General features: G+C 39.7%; 1 protein-coding gene across 2 annotated transcripts in view; it reads right to left on the bottom strand.

The window, feature by feature from the left end:
- Window positions 1-4,160: 4,160 nt before the first annotated feature.
- Window positions 4,161-18,215, bottom strand: part of ABCB11 (ATP binding cassette subfamily B member 11) — a 77,342-nt gene continuing 63,287 nt past the window's right edge. For both annotated transcript variants that reach the window (XM_028123215.2, XM_028123223.2), the window contains exons 21-27: window positions 16,651-16,854; window positions 14,945-15,186; window positions 12,584-12,740; window positions 11,262-11,459; window positions 7,320-7,526; window positions 5,250-5,396; window positions 4,161-4,398 (exon numbers count right to left, since the gene is read on the bottom strand). In XM_028123215.2, the coding sequence (XP_027979016.1) occupies window positions 4,198-4,398; window positions 5,250-5,396; window positions 7,320-7,526; window positions 11,262-11,459; window positions 12,584-12,740; window positions 14,945-15,186; window positions 16,651-16,854 (1,356 nt within the window). In that variant the 3' untranslated portion in view covers window positions 4,161-4,197. The remainder of the gene's footprint in view (window positions 4,399-5,249; window positions 5,397-7,319; window positions 7,527-11,261; window positions 11,460-12,583; window positions 12,741-14,944; window positions 15,187-16,650; window positions 16,855-18,215) is intronic.

Here is an 18,215-nt window from a genome sequence, read left to right as displayed (position 1 = left end):
AGCATACACTATGAGAACTGGGATTCCTGGTGAATCTATTTCTGGACTCTCCTTTTCCTGTGATGTGTCTTTCAAATCCTGTTTCAGTATCTACTGTTTTAAATATTGTGCCTCTGTGCTATATTTTTTCTCCTTTTGTTTTAACTTTTTAACTTTAATTTTAAATTAAAGATATGCATGTACACAAATCTTTCAGCTGCTTCTTTTGGTATTTACTTTCATCTTTTTAAAAAACTTATTTTTCTAACTTTATTGAGATATAATTGACATAAAAGATTATATTTACCTTTGTCTCTTAAAGCAATATGTTTTATTGACGTTTGTTTAAATTTTTGAAATTTAATTGTTCAATTTAATTAAATTTGTTAAATTTAATTTAAACAAATTGACATTTGTTTAAATTTGTTTAAATTTTTAAGTGTTTAATTTCTACCAGGGAATATGAGGAATACACCCATACCCAAGGACTATGAGGAATACACACATATCCTCATAGTAGAAGCTATACAAGCTTCCCCACACCTTTTTTCTCCCTTTCCATAACCTGTCTCTAATTTGGGTTTAGATCAGCATTCAGCATTTACATTGATATGGCTTTGTAAATAACATTCTTGGGTGGGTCATGTAGTATAATATAAATATATTTCCTTTCATGTATAAGTTTTCTTTTACTCCAGAGTTAATAGCTAATAATCTTCTCTCTCTTTCTCTCTCTCTCTCTCTCTCTATGTCTGTCTGCATTGCTAACACATCGGCAAACTCTGCCAGGGGGAATGTCACCATAGTCTAGCAGCATCACATTTTTCCCTAGACACAACTCTTGTGGAACCTCATTTCCTTGTTTCAGTCAGGCTTGGCTGCTCACTGAGTCGCCAGCAAACCGGGTTCCTGGGATTTGCCTTCCTAATCATCCCGGATATTCCCATCACCTCATTCTTTTATTTATTTATTTATTCAAGAGAGACAGAGTGAGGGAGAGGCAGAGGCAGAGAGAGAGGGAGAAGCAGACTCCCCGATCAGCAGGGAGACTCGATCCCAGGACCCTGAGATCATGACCTGAGCCAAAGGCAAATGCTTAACCAACTGAGCCACCCAGGCGCCCCCCCATCACCTCATTCTTGAGTTAGATCACCTGTTTCCTAGGTCCCATATCTTCCTCTTTCTTCATTTACTTTTATTTTAGGGAAAGCCTCCTGTGGCTTCCTAAGAAAAGATGTATGGGGAGGGAAAGTTTTGAAACCTTACATGACTGAGAGTTTCTTTAGGTTTCTCTCACCCCTGAGAAGAGTTTTCAGGATATGGAATTCTAGAATGGAAATAATTTTCCCTCAGAATTTTGAAGGCAAATCTTTACATCTTCTGACTTTTATTAGTGTTATTGTCAAGAGATTCTATGTCATTATGATTCTTTATTATATGTAACATGTTCTACCCTCTCCTGGAAAATTTGAGTATCTCCTTTTCCCAGTTTTCTAAGATTGCCTAATAGTGTGCCCACAGAGGATCTTTCCTTATTTATTATATTCGACATTTGTTGAACCCATTCAAGTTGAAAGTTTATATTCTCCAGTTACAGGAAATATCTTTGGACCATTTAATAATTTACTCCCCTCTAATCTTTCTTTCTGGAACTGCAATTAGCTAATTATTATACCTCCTGGGTTGTTCCTCTAAAATTTTTCTTTTTCTTTTTTTCTACTTTTTGGCTCTATATTTTTGTCTTACCTTCAGGGAAATTTCCCCAACTTTGTCTTCCAATTCTTCAATTATTTTTTCTCCTGTAAACTTTTATTATTTGGGGTTATAGCATGAACCCATCCTGAAAACATTAGAAATCATAGAAAGACTTGAGATAAGTGTCAGATAGAACAGAGAAAGCAAGTACCCCCTTTATCTGAGAAACATTAATAATGTAAAATTGCAGAGACCAAATCTTTGGCTAGCAACATTGGATGTGGGATAGATATGGAATTATTGGCGCTCCCTGGTGTTGTAAAATAAATTTGCAACTTTATTTATTCTATATTTTTAAGGTTATAACCCTTTACCTTGTCACTGAGCCTCAAAAAACAAATGTTTTCCCACATTATTTCAAACCCTCTGTGGTCAACCTTATCCCACTCATCAATAACTTTCAAGTACCTTATTTGAAAAATGACTCTTATTCATTCATTTTTCACACCTCACACGTTGCACGCCAGGAAACTGACAGCCTCCCAGCACGAAGCTTATGTTCTTCTTTGAAATGCGCACTTACACAAATGGATTTTGGTCTCCTTTCTTCAATATTACAGGACGAGCCCATGCATACTGCAAAATTTAATTCCTTCTTGCAGGCATCTTTATTCTGCAATGTACTTGTCCCTGCCATTTTTCTTGACTTAACTAAAATGCTGTCCTCTACCCTCTCCGCCCCCTGACTTGGCAACCATCATTTCTTCTGACCTGACTAGTGACCTTGCTAAACCACCTTTATGGTTATTTACCAGGGAACACTGGACAGACACATAAATAATATATCTCATTATACAACAGCTCAAGCTTAATTTGTAGGCAGAATTTCACTTGTTGGCCATGGGAAGAAAATATATATATATACACATCGAGTGCATTTGGGAAAGAGATAGAGCAGGAAGACATCTTGAGGGCGGGACGACTTGATAGGAACTGCTACTGAATTTTTCACCTCAGTTGTCAAGAGCTCTTTTTTGTATTTTATTTGCATGTTCATTTTTATGAACTCTTGTTTTTATTTAAATAGATGGGACTATTTTCTCATCTCATTATGCGAATTTATGGGCATTCTTTGTTTTCCAAATCTTTGCATTGGCTCTGTTACCTCTAATGTCCTTGTTCTGGGCAGTCTATTGTTGTCATTTTGTTTTTTGTGTTAAAATATCTCCTCAGTGCCTGGTGATTCTTGACAATCTATTCCTATGGAAGGGTGAGACACTGAAAAGCCAAAGGGTATGTGTTTTTGGCAGGTGGGCTTCAAGGTAGAGCAATCTGGTTGGGGAGTTTCTTTGGAGGCTCTCTGCCCCTGGTAGTCTCTTTTCTGTAGTCTCTTTTATACCTCATTATACCTCATTAAAAGATAGTCTCTTTCCTTTTAACTGGATTCTCCAGTTTCCCCAGAGGCTACTCCTAAAATCTCCTGCCAGGGGAGGAGGGAGCTGGAATTTTTTTTTTTTTTCTGTTCATATATCGCTTTATATTCAATCCCCTTGTCTTTAGCCACCCCTTCAAATGTGACTTGGGTCTCTAAGTGCATGTTTCTCAGTGAGCTTCCCCAATTCTTTTGCTAGAATTAGAGAAGGGCAGCCATCCTACTGCAGGAGAGGTGTGTACTTCTGTTCCCATACAGGCAACCAGTGTGGACGGTGGTGACAAGGATTAAAGGCCTGGGATGGAACCTTTATCCCAGCGTGCTGTCCTTTGCCTCTCCAGTCTATTCCTGAAATGAAGACAGTGCCTTTTATCTTGTTGTAGCTTCATACAGTGTTATACAAAAAAAGCCACCTTGGCCAATTGTAGTGCAGTCAATGTTGACTCCACCACCCACCTACTACACCCTGAATCTATAAATCCACACTCCTAACTGGTAAGTCCCTGCAAATTCTTGCCCCTTTCTGCCTTTCCCAGCCTCAAAGCCCTCCCTTTCCTGTCCTCATCCTTACAGATGAATGAATCTGCTTTCACTTGCAAGAAAATTTTAGTCAAGAAATAGTTGGTTGTCAGTCCTCCTGTTCTCTTCACATATGACCTTGGTCCAGCTTGATAAACAGGCATTGAGTGCCTATTGTAAGTGCACTAGGCTCTGTGTACACTGAAGTTTCAAAAATTCGAAGGATAGTCCTCTGCCTTGAGGAATTCAAAGTCTCATTTACTCTGTGACTTCTTGTTGATTCCCATGTAGTAACTGGGGCTGGCTTCTGCATGGAGAAAGCCACTGGGTAATGGCTGAGCACCTGCTTGACATTGGATTCTCACTCACACTAACCCTAGTTTCTTTCATTTTCTATATACAGATTTTTAAAACTAAGATATTATTGAAGGTCATTAGAAATTAGCTTGGATCCGAGTGTATGACAATGTCTGTAAAAGTAAAATATTATCATTTCTCCTTAAAGGAAAAAAAAAAACCCACGTCCCTCCTGTAATTGGTGCCTCATCTGTACACGACGTTCTTGAGTCAGCTCAACTGATGGGGGCTCCTGTGGTGACGAGTTTGTAGTAGGCTCCTTTCTGGCCCATCAGTTCTTCATGGGTCCCCTTTTCAATCACTTTCCCCTGTGACATGACAGCAATGATATCTGAGTTTTGGATGGTAGACAAACGATGAGCGATGACAATGCAGGTCCGACCTTCTCTGGCTTTGTCCAGGGCGGCCTGCACCATCTGCAAAGAGAAGGTGGAAAGCTGATGCAAAGACACACGTTTGTTCCTTGGCCCGATATTGCAAGAATTCTGCTGAATGCTACTTGAGTAACATTGCGATACTCAGGGGTTAAACCCAAAGGCTTCACAAGAGGGCAAGGATGACACACGTATTTGCTGACTGCAATGCATCAGTGATTTCAATTGTGTTCTACAAGCTGAGAAATTTCAGTGAAGCAAGAATGAAGCAAACTGGAGGTCACTATGTAATTTTACAATACTTGATGGTCTAGTTGGCAAAAATGCAACCAAGGAAACCGTGTAAGGTAGCAGTTAAGTGGTCATTACTGATATTGTTCTTCGCTGAGGACATTTTAGTTTTCTCCAAAAGGAATCCTGATTTTTAAGGAGTTAATTGTAAATGGTAAATTTCATAATTTTGTTTTGCCCAATTGCATTTGCTTTCATGCAAGCTGCACATTAGACACCACCTCTTACGTTGTGTTGTATGCTGTCTACCTGCTCTGCTGTGTAACTTTGAAATTATAAAATATGAAATGCCTAACAGATGACCTAGATTACTTTATTTCACTTAAGAAAGCTAATTACTTACCCTTGAAAAAGTGTCACCTAGCTTAGACAGTCTTAAAAACAATTCTTATTTTAAAGTTAAAATGTGCATTTTTTTTATTTGAAACAATCCCATTTTCCCTCACTTCCTCTAGATTATTGTCTTTTTGTTCCACCAAGTAGGGCCATTTATACTGTCAATGAATCAGAAAATTGAAAATAGTGCCATTTTATAAGGGCATATATTACAGCAAAAGACTCATTTATAATGATCTAAGGGACTTTAGAAAATCAATACATACCTTTTCACTTTCTGTGTCTAAGGCAGAAGTAGCTTCATCTAGTAGCAAGATTTTAGGATCTCGTACAATGGCCCGAGCAATAGCAATACGTTGTTTCTCTCCTCGAGATAGTTGAGACCCTTGGGCCCCAACATTAGTTTCATATTTCTGGAAAAAGTATGGTAAGTTTGAGACACAGAAACAGTCATTTCTCCTATGCTGTATGGAGCCCACATCAAGGACCTCTCTGTGGATTTAAGCAATTTTTTTGTTTTTTAAAATTGGGAATAATAAATGAGTCCTTCTCTAAAGGATGTCAAATCCACTTAGGGATATAAGAAAAATATGGGGTGTGTTGGGAAAATAGGGGATTTTATGTCCCCTTCTCTGCATTTATTTTAAGTTTGTGTTTTTTTTTTTCTTTTTCCCTGTCTATGAGATCTCTCTGATTTAAGATTCCCTGATTTCCAAACTCTTGTCTGGAAGATCTTTCCAAGGTGGAATGATCCTTCCTACCAATGCAAGGGCCCTTTGAGAGATCTTCTGGTCCATCCTCTTATGAGAAGGCATCATTCTGGATCACAAACCTATGTGCGAATCTCCACTCTGTTGCTTATTAGCATGAAAAATTATTTAAATTTCTTTGAGCGCCAACTTGTCTGAAAAATGCAGATATTAATAACTAGTTCATATATTTGCTGTTTTAGGTGAAGTTATGAAGGAAAATCCCTAACTAGATGCCTGGCATGACTACATAAAAAAATAGTTAACATTCACAGAATATTTACCATGCTTTGGGTATTGCATTAACTATTCCAGGCAGATGATCATTTAGCATTCACAGAAATAATTTTCTCTCTACGGGTTACAAAACTTAGGCACAGACAGGTAAGAACATTGTGCAAAGACAAACAAGTACAAAGCAGTGAAGGTGAACTCTAAATCCAGGTGCGTCTTGTTTCCGAGACTTTGCCCTTGACCACTACTCTCCCCTGCCTTCCACAACAAGTGTGTTTCCTCCCCGTTTCCCCTGCCTCCTGACAATGCTAACCAGCCAGGGGAGACTCCTGACAGCCTGCTCTGTCCTCATGGAAAAACAGTGCTCAGTGAGGGGTACGATGGGTAAGTCCGTATGAGAAAGAGGCCATAAACTGCCTCCCAGACACTGTCTCCCACAAAATGAGGACGTGCTCAGCAAAGATTCATGGAATAAATGAATCTCTCAGGGACACACAAGCTTTGCTTTTCATTCAGTAATTTCTACATGCTTGTGGATTTCACTACCCAGGCTAGAACCAGGCTAAGACTTAGGAGCCTTTGTGAGAAAGAACAAAGGAAAAAGCCCACCACAAACAGCACAAAATTTATAAACATAATCACTTACAAAGAAAAGTAATTTCCCAGTGGGATTTAAAAGAAGGGGAAAAGGTGAAAAGTTTGGTTCCTAAAATTTCATTTCCTTGTGTTAATTTTCTTTGTGATCGACCCCCAAGAGGCTCTTGGTGGATGGAAAAATGCAGAGTCAATATTGTACTAAGTTTAAATTTGGCTCTGGAAAAGTGAGAAGCACGAAGGCAGATGCAACTCACCCCACCACGCACAGTATATGCTGCCAAGTAATGCAATCATGATGATGACCATAATAATGGCCACAGTTTTCTTTGGATGGCTATTATGTGTACTCTCTCATTTTAATGTTATTTTGTGCATTTTGCTGATGACCGAGTCTCAGAAAAGATAAGCAACTGTTATAGTTAGTAAGTGGCAGAGTTTGGGTTCAAAGCCATACCTGCTCCAAATCTCAGGATTGTTTCCCATCTTGCTACACCGATGCTCAGTGTAGTCGTGCTTTATGTACAATAAGTTTCATGGCGTCTTTTGCACTGGATAAAATAACACTTTCCAACACTAAAGAGTATGTTGATGACGGATATTTATTTTGCTTAAAAGACAGAGGCAATCCCAGAGCACCAGGAAATGACCCGTGTTGCCTTTGACCCTCTCCTTGAGCCACAGTCATAACACTTTCTGGCCATTCTACCTCTACACATCCCTGTCTCCCATAGGGAAAGACTTTGACCTAGTCCTCACCTCTGGGAGGGACATGATGAAGTCATGCAGCTGTGCCTGCTTTGCGGCTTCTATGACTTTTTCCTTGGGGATTTCCTTGGTGTTGTCTCCATACTTGATATTGTCCATGATGCTACAGGCAAACAACACTGGCTCCTGGGAAACAATCCCAATGTTCGAGCGGAGAAACTGGACATTGACTTTTTTGCTGTCATGCCCGTCTATCATCTGCCAATAGAGGGGACCAGCAGAGCATTAAGTTTTAGAATGCCAGCAGCGAAGAAAGTTCATATTCTAGAGGTAGTATTATACAAGACATTTGTTTTGCTTATGAGATAAAAATCCCAGGAATCTTATAAAGAAGTTATGTTGCCTTTGACCTCTGGAGGTAGCGTGTGTCAGGAGTGGTGTCAAAGTTATGATCAGACTATGGTTTTTGTTGTTTCCCAAACTCTAGCTTTACAGGCAATACAAAGGAGAAAGGCACTCAGGACAGTATTTTGTTAAAAAAAAATTTCCCCTTATACTTTGGTGCAGCACATGCTCTACAAGTATGAAGAATTACTCAATTTTGAGACTCCACAGGTTATGAAACAGGCTCTTCTGGGGCGCCTGGATGGCTCAGTCGGTTAAGCGTTTGCCTTCGGCTCAGGTCATGATCCCAAGGTCCTGGGATCCAGCCCCACATCGAGCTCCCTGCTCAGCGGGGAACCTGCTTCTCCCTCTCCCTCTGCCGCTCCCCCAGCTTGTGCTCTCTATCTCTCTGTCAAATAAATAAATTAAAAAATCTTAAAAAAAAGAACAGGCTCTTCTATGTAAAACTATTGGACAATATAAGAATTAAAGCTGTTTCCTTGATTTTACTGACACTAACATGAGATAATAGACCCAAGTAAGAAACAAGTATATTTATTCACTTAGTCAGTCAACAAACATATATTGAATTTCCTGCCACAAGGGCACCGTGCTATGGCTGCTAATAATGAAAAAATAATTTCTGTGTTCTTGTTATTCGTGGGCCAGACACTTGAGTACAGGAACTCAAATATCTACCATTTGAGCTGTTTCACTTAAAAGCCTTAAGATAGTAAAGAGACGGTATGTCTAATATACTACTATAAAGTGTTTGGCCTTCTGATTTCAGAAAAAGGTTATGTTAAATGCTGTGAACATAAGATATTTTAGATAAATACTCAACAATGGAAAAAGCAAACAAGAGTGGGAAAAAATGTAGGGCATTCCTCAGCAATTAGCCCTGGCTCATCTTCCTCTACTTATTTTCCATAGTACTTATAAATTGCAAAGCACAATTTGATATCTAAGTAAATACTGGACCTGTTTGCTAATTACTGTACATGAGGTAGTATCGTAAGCTCCTAAAAGACAGAAGACATGCTTCACGTTCCTTAGAATCTCCCACAGGGCCTAAAACGGTACTGCATATCACAGGAATTAAATGTTGAAAACATTGAAAGTTGCATTTGGTAGCTTCCTTAAAAACAAAGACAATTTTTTTAAAAATTGCATAAAAGATGGTATCTTTCCACTTAAAAAGAGTTCGCAGAAATGTTTTACAATGATACAATAAAATATATTGTATTTATGAGATGCAAGGAATCATGCTGATTTCTTCATGGGCATTGCTTCCTACCTATGACCAGAACAGGCACTGAGCACATTGAGAGAAATATACTTAATGTATATGTTAATGTCGGAAAGGTCAAACGTGAAGAATTTGGGTCCCTGTATGTCTCATAGCTCACAGTCTACCTAGGGTGATAGACGGGATGATCTGACATTTTGGGAAACTGGACCCTCTCCTTTGCAGAGATCAGACCCCAGTGCAATGACGTTTCTAGGTTCCTCAATCACTATGTACTTTTTTTTTAAAAGATTTTATTTATTTATTTGACAGAGAGAGAGACAGTGAGAGAGGGAACACAAGCAGGAGGAGCGGGAGAGGGAGAAGCAGGCTTCCTGCTGAGCAGGGAGCCCGATGCGGGGCTCGATCCCAGGACCCCGGGATCATGACCTGAGCCGAAGGCAGACGCTTAACGACTGAGCCACCCAGGGGCCCCAATCACTATGTACTTTTAAACAAATTAAAATCTTTATACCTAAAATTAATTTAAAAAGTGATTATAAATTATATATAATCAACTCTTACTCCTTATTTGCATAATTTCCTGGATTCTACCAATATCTGTTCACTTGTTTCTTTGTTTTACTTTATTCAGGGGAGTCTTTAGTTGCCTCCTTCGAGTTTCTCTCAGAATTTCTCCTCATAATGTGACCTGTCCTCATTGCAATGAAGATCATACTACCCAGGGAACTCAAAAAGGCCTTTTTTCTCCCAAAATATTAGAATTCAGCACTCAATCAAGTGTGGAGCAGAATAAAACATGTTCAGACCTATGCCTCTGAATCATTTCTTAGAAAACTACTGGTGGATGCACTCCAACAAAATGAAAGTGAAACCCAAGAAAGAGGAAGATATGGGAATTAGGAAATGATGGATCTAATCCCAAGAAAACAGGCAGGAAACTCACAGGGTGACAAGTGTTCGGCAGCCACAGGTTGTTAATTAGTCCAGGCAGTGACAGGCATGAGAGAAAAAAGCTGGTCCCTCAGAAAAGGTAGCAGGATAGAGACATTGGAAGAATATAAACATTTTATAAAGGCAGAGGGTGCAAGAAAAAAGAAAGCCTTTAAGAAAACGATCAGGAAAGAAAATGTAATGCTGATGTACCTCACCACTTGACTATGGGATGAACAATATTTACATAATCATAACAAAAGTCGTTAGTTGATTTTTAACTTTTAGAGTCAGCCTAGAGTGAAAGCATGAAAGATAATAAATGCTTTAAACAGAATGTTAGTGTTTTGCATTTTGATAATATAAAAGTACAGTTATTAGGACTGGAGAAATAAAAGGAGGGAGGAAGAGGTGAAAATAAACATAGGATTGCTACTATCATGTCAAAAAGATGAGAATTCAAGAGATACTATCTGAAGGTGGTGGAAAAGAAGCAGAATTATATTAATTAAATTTACAAGCAGAGAAACTGTTTAAAGTGATATATCTATATTGGGAGGAGGTGTGTAAAAAGAGGGGGAGAGGGAAGGGTAAGCTAAATTTCCATCTCTCGAGAGTAAGTCAACAGAGAGTCTGAATCTGTTAAATCGTGAAACAGCTGCGTAATCATATTCTGCAGAGATGTTGAGATAATCATTGAAAGATCTAAAAACATCGTGTAGTTAAAAATAGCTGTCTTTGAACAGAGAAATGGGGAGCAGTGGAAAGGGTAAACTAAGAGGTTGCTTTTTATTACAAATCTTTCCTATTTTATTTTGTATTCTTCTGCATATATTATTTGGAAAGAAAGACAAGAAAAAAGGCAGAAAAGAGAAAGAAATGCTCTGGAAAATGAGCAACAAAGCAGTTCACCAATTTTTCAAATCTCCTTGCCAAAGCTTTGTTGGCACATAACTACCAATTTGAGTTCTTTATGTCATGTAGACATAAGCTTCTCGAACCAGGATTGTGTCAGGTTTTTCGTACTCAACCCCCCCCCACTTATTTATCATTGCATTACTTATCACCCCGTCAGTTTTTCCCTTCGCGCTCACTAGTTTCCTGATTAGTTTGCACTTTCTGCTCCATTTACAGGTAAGTGAACACTTCTGTTAAACACACTCATCTCCAGCTTTGCCGTGCGCCCAGTTTGCTTTGTCTAACTGGACAGCAGGCCATCTGGAACTGGGAAGAATATGATGTTAGAAAGTGTGAGGTAGAATCAGGTCAACCAGCAAATGACGGGAACCGGAAAGTATCCACAGGGGTAAGTGTCCGAGGCAAGCACTTTAGAGTGAATCTGGCAAGGCGGAATCTTGAAACCACTTCGAAGGGGTTGGAGATATTCTGCAGAAAGCACAATTCTCTAAGGCATTTGCGTTACTTACCACCTCCCCTTGGTCAGGATCATAGAAACGCTCCAACAGCTGAATACTCGTGCTTTTGCCACATCCACTGCTTCCAACAAAGGCCAGCGTTTGACCTGGACGAACCGATACTGAGAGACCGTTCAGAACTTGTATATCAGGTCGAGAAGGATATGTAAATTTACAGTCAACAAAGTCAATCTGGCCCTGGAAGTTGTCCTGTGGATGGGAAGATGGGACTTACATAGGTTCCTACTAGAATCCAGAATACTGAAAATGCACCTAAATCTGAGTTTTAAGTCCTTGCTTAAGATACCTTCAACAGCACGCAGCCATAGTGCAAAGTCTAAAGACAGCCACTTGATGAAATGCCATTCTGTTCCTTATTTTGGCAGGTAGAGAATAAAGGGAGGTTTGAGCAGTGAAATGAAAGATATGTGACCTCTCATTCCCATTCTAACCTAAAGGGATGTCCTCGTCATCCTTTCCTTGACATTCCGAGTGGAAAAGAACAAATAGAAGATATGATTCCATCACAGAAGCCAAGAACTGTCCAAACCCCTAGAGTTATGCTCCCCCTAAAGATTTCTAATAATAACATTATGCTTCAAATGACTCAGAAAGTTACTTGCACCCTGTATTGCGAAGGTGGATACCTTCAGTTGGACTATCCGAATTATGAATTCCAGAAAGGGATAGAACTTAATAACAACAGAAGGAACAGGTCACTTGACCAATTTACAAAGATTTCTGAATTTTGTTCAGCTTTACTAGGGTTTAGTTTTGTTTTGCTCTCTTGAAAACACTGGAATATTAAAAAAATAGGCAGGGAATATTAAAAAACGTCTGTGAGGACTATCAGAAGAAAAGATATTTTGTTGAGATCAAATTAGTGTTCTGGGGATCCACATGAGCTAAAACTTGAGCCTAGATAAACATGAATTGAATCAATATTATTGGACAGGAAGAACTGGTTTTTCTACATCCCGTACCAGAACACTGGTAGAAAACATGGTGGTTGAGTAGGTCTCAAAAGATATCCAGCTTCATTCGTTCTGGAACTAAGTGTGTTTTCTATTACACAGAGTTTAGCATTCACTGGATATCATTGCCTTATTCAAATGCCAGCTTTATGAATAATTTTAATGCTAATTTACTTCATTCCTTTACATTTATAAATCTACTGTCTGTGCATTCTGAGTGCATATGAATGAACCCATAAACTTCAGGAATTGAAAAACTAAGTGATATCTTCTGACCAGCTCCAAAGGCTGTTCTGCACATACACACACCCATAAGCACAGTGCCCCCCCAACCCCCTCTTTATCCCCCTCAGTACTTACCCACTTTTCACCTGCACTACTGTACACCTTGATTGGGGGGTGTCGGTCCAGCAGTTGGAAAAAGCGTGCAGCTGATATCTTGGCTTTGGCATAACTAGGGGTGTAAGAGGAGGCTCTTCCAAGAGCTGTTGCACTCAATACAACTGAAGAGATCACCCTGCAATAGACCAGACACCCGGGTGAAGAAGGAGTATGGGGTGATTGGTATGACAGCCTAAGAGGAAGGTATGGGGGGGTCTGGCCCTGGTTCTGCTAGGAAAGAACAGAGCAGCCTTGAGCAGGTCGCTTTAGACTTGTCTGGGAATGGGGGCTGGGAGAGACTAGCAGTTTGCAATGAGTTCTGTGTAAAAACGGTGAGGGGAGAACTGCACAAGGGGTGTTCACACCTCCAAACCCTGCTTTAGCTACTATAGCCTCTTATTCAAAAACTTGTTTGGGAAAAAAAAAAAAAAAAGACTTCTTAGAAAAAAAAAAAGGAGAGGGAGGGGGTTTGAAAGATCACCAGATTGCATTGAGTTCTTACAAAGCTAACATTCTTTGAATCTATGGTAAGTGTGTAAAAGACAATGATCAGTAATATAAGCATCCTTCTGTACCAAGCATGCATGTCATTCATGCTTCAGACACCATGGGAAAGATACAATTGTCTGTTTGCTTCTAAAACTTTTAACTATAGTCACTATATTCACTATAACTACATTGTGTGTTCTACTGCTCAGTTCATAAGCAAGGAATTCTTTTAGGCCAGACTTGCAAACCCAAACATCTCTAGGAGCCCAGCCCAAAACTTAAAGCAATGAAAAGCACCTGGAATAAAATGGGAAATGGTGGAAGGTGATCTTTCACCTTCTACCTTTCACCAGTTTTTTAAGAGAAGCCAGAAGTTGGGAATTTTCTATAGTTTCCCAGTTTTTACATATTGGCAAATAATTCTTCAAATATCTCACATAAACTAACAAGTCAACAGTTTGTGATTTCTGATTTGGGGGTTCACAGCTCTCAATATGCCAAAATTTAGAAAAGAGGCTTTCCTGATTGGGGGTGGGTTGAGCGGGGCAGGAGAAAAAGCTCTTCTATATTTCTAGAAGAGATATAGAAGGCAAGAAGACAGATCTCATAGCTTGAGAATGACCCCAAAAGAACAGATTTCTGTTGGGACCACTTTTCCTAATGTCCTCCCAAGGCCTTCTCAGACAACCTCTCTCTCATCCCTCTAACATCCCCCACCCCACCACACTATAGCCATATACACCCACCCCCAGTCCCTTGGTACCCTGACACCCTTTGGCTCTCACCTCTAGAAATGTGAGAAACTAATCTTATCAGAAGAGCAGACACAGACTATAAAAAAGGAACATAATTCCCCTGTCCTGGCCTTTGCTTTCTCTACCTGGGAGGATTAAGCTGGAAACATGCCCTTCTTGCAAGAAGTAGATGGTTCAAAGAAGTCTCTGATTCAAGACCTCTAGATTTTCTTAGCATTAACCAGTATGACAGACTGTGTAAATGGTTCATTTATCCTATTACTCTGAACAAATCCCTTTGCAATATGACTTTTTCACTCCTCTGTGATACTGTGATTTATAGTAAGAAACATCTATTTGGTCTTTGGCTCCCATTCCTGGCACAGAGCTCTTAAATCCTCGGAAGTTCCTAAATTTGGAGAGCGATCAAGGTATCTTTGGTAATGTTAATGAGGTGACTTTGGAAGGCTGCTAGTTGCCAAGGGAAGTAACCACACAATTAGAAAGGTGGAAATTTCAGTCCTCTCCCTGCCCCTGACCTCAGGAAAGGTAGGGTGTCTGAAGGGTCTAAGGAAGGTGATATGGGCAGTCTTGGCAGGACGGAGCCCTTAACCTGTGGGATCCGACGCTATCTCCTGGTAGATGGTGTCGGAATTAAGTTGGGATCCATCAGGGTTCAGAAGTGTGTGTGTGACAGCAGTGTGACCGTAAAGGAGAAACACACTCATGTCCTCTCATTAAAAGGTAGATTCCATTCTCTTTTCTTTAAATCTGGGGTGGTTGTATGACATTCCTCAGCCAAAGAGATATTTGAAAATGTGACGCCCACAGGGACTCGAAAAGTGCTTTCACATTGCACAACGGGGCTTGCTCTCTTTTGTTGTGCTTGGAATACTGAGACCGTGATAGGAAGAAAGGCATGCAGAAGCCTGACTGAATCAGTCTAGTCCAGAAGAACCACCCTGACAACCCAAAGAATCTTGAGAAATCATAAATCCCAACTGTTTAAGACACCAAGGTTGGTATGGTTTGTCAAGCAGCAAAGCCTACCTTACAGAGCCAGGCTATTCCTCCCTAGAGTGCTGGTCTTTTATGACCTTGGCCTGATAGTCCTCACCTGAACACATAGGTGAAATGGAGCCCTTCGTTGGGGATTAAGTAACCTCCATATCTGTAGGAAGCAGAATTAGCAACAAACACCATGCACTGGGAAAAACCAAAGCATAATCCATAAACATTCGCTTTTCGAAAGGCAGTCTTGAATGGCTTCTCCAGCTCAACCTCAAATGCTTCAATAAACTGCCTCTCCTTTCCAATCCCAGCAACAGTGCGGATATTACTGAGGGCTTCATTTGTAATCTGAAAAGTGAAAAAGAGTCTTAGGAACAAAAGAGCAGAAATAACTACTCTCATGACATTTCAGCTGCTACATGGACTCAATCTGGTGCGAATGGCAGAAGGTGGTATGAATCTGTGGCAGAAGCATTATCTGGGAACACAAAGAAGTTGTCTGAGGTCAGCTTACCTGGATCATGAGTTGGTTAACCTCAAGTTCTACTTAATACTAACATGGCTTTGTTGCCTCCACTTGTAGAAGAGAGAAAGGGGAAAATGTACCCATGCTGATCCTTGAAAGCTTTTAGCTCTTTTGTGAATTTATTTGAAATGTCTAGAATGATATCTTTAGATGTCTTCCGGCACAAAAGATACTGAACAATGTAAGTTCAAAATACGATTCTATTTTCTTAAAAAATTAATCTGACCAGGGCACCTGGGTCGCTCATTCGTTAAGCGTCTGCCTTCGGCTCAGGTCATGGTCCCAGGGTCCTGGGATCGAACCGCGCGTCAGGCTCCCTACTCCACGGGAAGCCTGCTTCTCCCTCTCCCACTCCCCCTGCTTGTGTTCCCTCTCTCGCTGTGTCTCTCTCTGTCAAATAAATAAATAAAATCTTAAAAAACATTAATCTGGCCAAATATTACATAAGTTTAAAGTTGATCTTTAGTCTATACTATGAATTTGTATTTGTTTCAGTCTATACGCTAGGGTAAATCATCACTGTTTCTGAATTTGCATTTTCTATCCTAAAATAGCACAGAGGTGGTCCACTCTCTCCCATAGGTATATGAAATCTTCTTGGCTTCTGTCTACTTGGGCAATGTTCACATTTCCTCCCTTAAGAGACAAAACCTAGATAACAGTAAATTTGTTCAAAGAGTAAAGGTGTGTATATGTGTATGCATGACTCTTATATCTGATAAATGTTTATGCTGCCATCTCCTCATTTACCTGATAACCAGATATTCATTAGAACACACTTTTAAAAGTGCATCACTGAAAACTAAGAGTAATTGAGACCTAAACTGAATGTCATAGTTCCATTTGGGAAAGACATTTGTTATAAGTCTAGCAGGCACTAAAGTGTGAAAATTAAAAGTGTGTGCCATTCAAAAGATGATAGTGCCTCTCTCTGTGGGCAACATGACCTGCGGAAACCATTTAGCTAAGAAACCAAGCAGACAGAAAACTGAAATCTCCACTCTTGCAAAAAAGAATACACCGAAACGGGAGGTGGAGAAAATAACCATTGGAGAGGAAATTGAATATGTAACCCACTCTGTTTGCCCCGCTATTTCTCTACATCTGCTCACACTCACTGCATCAGTTTTATTGCCACAGCTTAAAAAAGGCTAGTGGGAGGCTTCCAAGGATGAACGTTTGTAGGCTAACACCTTCCTTAAGTCTCTCTGTACTACTCATCCTTAACGGTTTGTCTGACAGCCACTGAGTTGTAAGCAGTTTGAAAATTGGGTCTGCAAGATTACCTGGCCAGCGATCTCCAGAGCCTCCTTGTCTTGAGAGGCAAATCCTGTCAACATTCTGGTCTGTATGGCTCCCGATAAAGCCAAGAAGGGAAAGAAGCACATTATGACCAGGCTTAGCTTCCAGCTAAAGAAGAAGGCAATGATCATGGCCACAGTGACGTTCGTGAAGGAATTGACCATCATTCCGATTTGAGAGCCGGTTGCCTGCAAACCAAAAGCAATCAACCGATCTGAGACACACAGTCTCTTTTACCAAATATCACTATGTGAAAAGGCAATTTTATACAAAAAAAAGAAATTATTCTGATAAAATATGCATAACATGATGTTTCTCATTTTAGCCGTTCATAAGTATAAAATTCCGTGGCATTAACGAATTGTGTTGTGTAACCATCACCATCATCTATGCCTAAAATCTTTTTATCATCTACAAGAACTCTGTACCCATTAAATAATAACCCCTCTTCTTCCCTCTCCCTAGCCCCTGACAACCTCTATTCTACTTTCTGTCCCTATAAATTTGCCTCTTCTGAGTATCTAAGTGGAATTGTACAATAGCCTCTGTGTCTACCTTATTTTACTAAGCATAACATTTTCAAGGTCCATCCATGTTGTAGCACATATCAGAATTCCATTCCTTGAAAAGCTAAATAATATTTCTTTATATGTATGTACCACATTGCATTTATCCATTCATCTGTTGATGGACGCTTGTATTGTTTCACCTTTTGACCATATGAATAATGCTGCTATGAGCATTGATGTACAAATACCTGTTTGTGACCCTGCTTTCCTTCTTTTGGATATATGTCTAGGAGTGGAATTACTGGGTCATTCGGTAGTTCTATGTTTAAAAAGATTTTTTAAAATAATGAGCTCCCTAATGCACTTGAAGACTGGATTAATAAAAGTCCATTTTATTCACAGCTTTGTGGAAGCTCATCTATTGACTGATCTTATTTCATGGGTGTCAGAGTTAGAGCAGTCAGTATGAGACTAATTCAGCCCTAAGCAAGGGCGGCATGTATGTCAGGTGACTAGGCATTTGGTCTGCTTGAAAATACCCAGGCCTTGGTCTTATGGTAATAGTTCTGATTATTCGGTGAAGATTGATGCTTGTTCTTTAATTATAGTTTTGAAATTTGTACAAGACTATTATAAGATTTTGATTCTCATTGAAGTTAACCTGCTCATTGGTGCAAAATCACATGCAGACTTAATAACTAGCTGTTCAGTCAACACAAAATGGAGAAAACGGATTCAGTCGCAATACAGGTGGAGAATGGACACTGGTGGTAATTACTATTTATAATCAAAATTATTTGATGGTTCCAAATCTCCTTTCAGTTGCAATTGTGCAGATGTGACCACAGGTTGGTGTCTTCTGTGTAGGAAAGACTTGCCTGGGTACAATTGCAAGATTTTTGTCAGTATTACAGAGACTTTAGCATTATTTAAAAAATAAAGAAGGCAAAACAATCACAGGTAAGCTTTTAGGTAACCATAGGTACTGAGGAAGTGCTATGCAAGAATAATTTGCATCTTCATACTGTATTGAAGACTCA

Source organism: Eumetopias jubatus, unplaced genomic scaffold (assembly GCF_037043125.1).
Source record: "Eumetopias jubatus isolate StellerSeaLion01/CBP00866 unplaced genomic scaffold, mEumJub1_p1.0 scaffold_3, whole genome shotgun sequence".
Lineage (NCBI taxonomy): Eukaryota > Metazoa > Chordata > Mammalia > Carnivora > Otariidae > Eumetopias > Eumetopias jubatus.
This window is presented reverse-complemented; position numbering and strand designations above follow the sequence as displayed.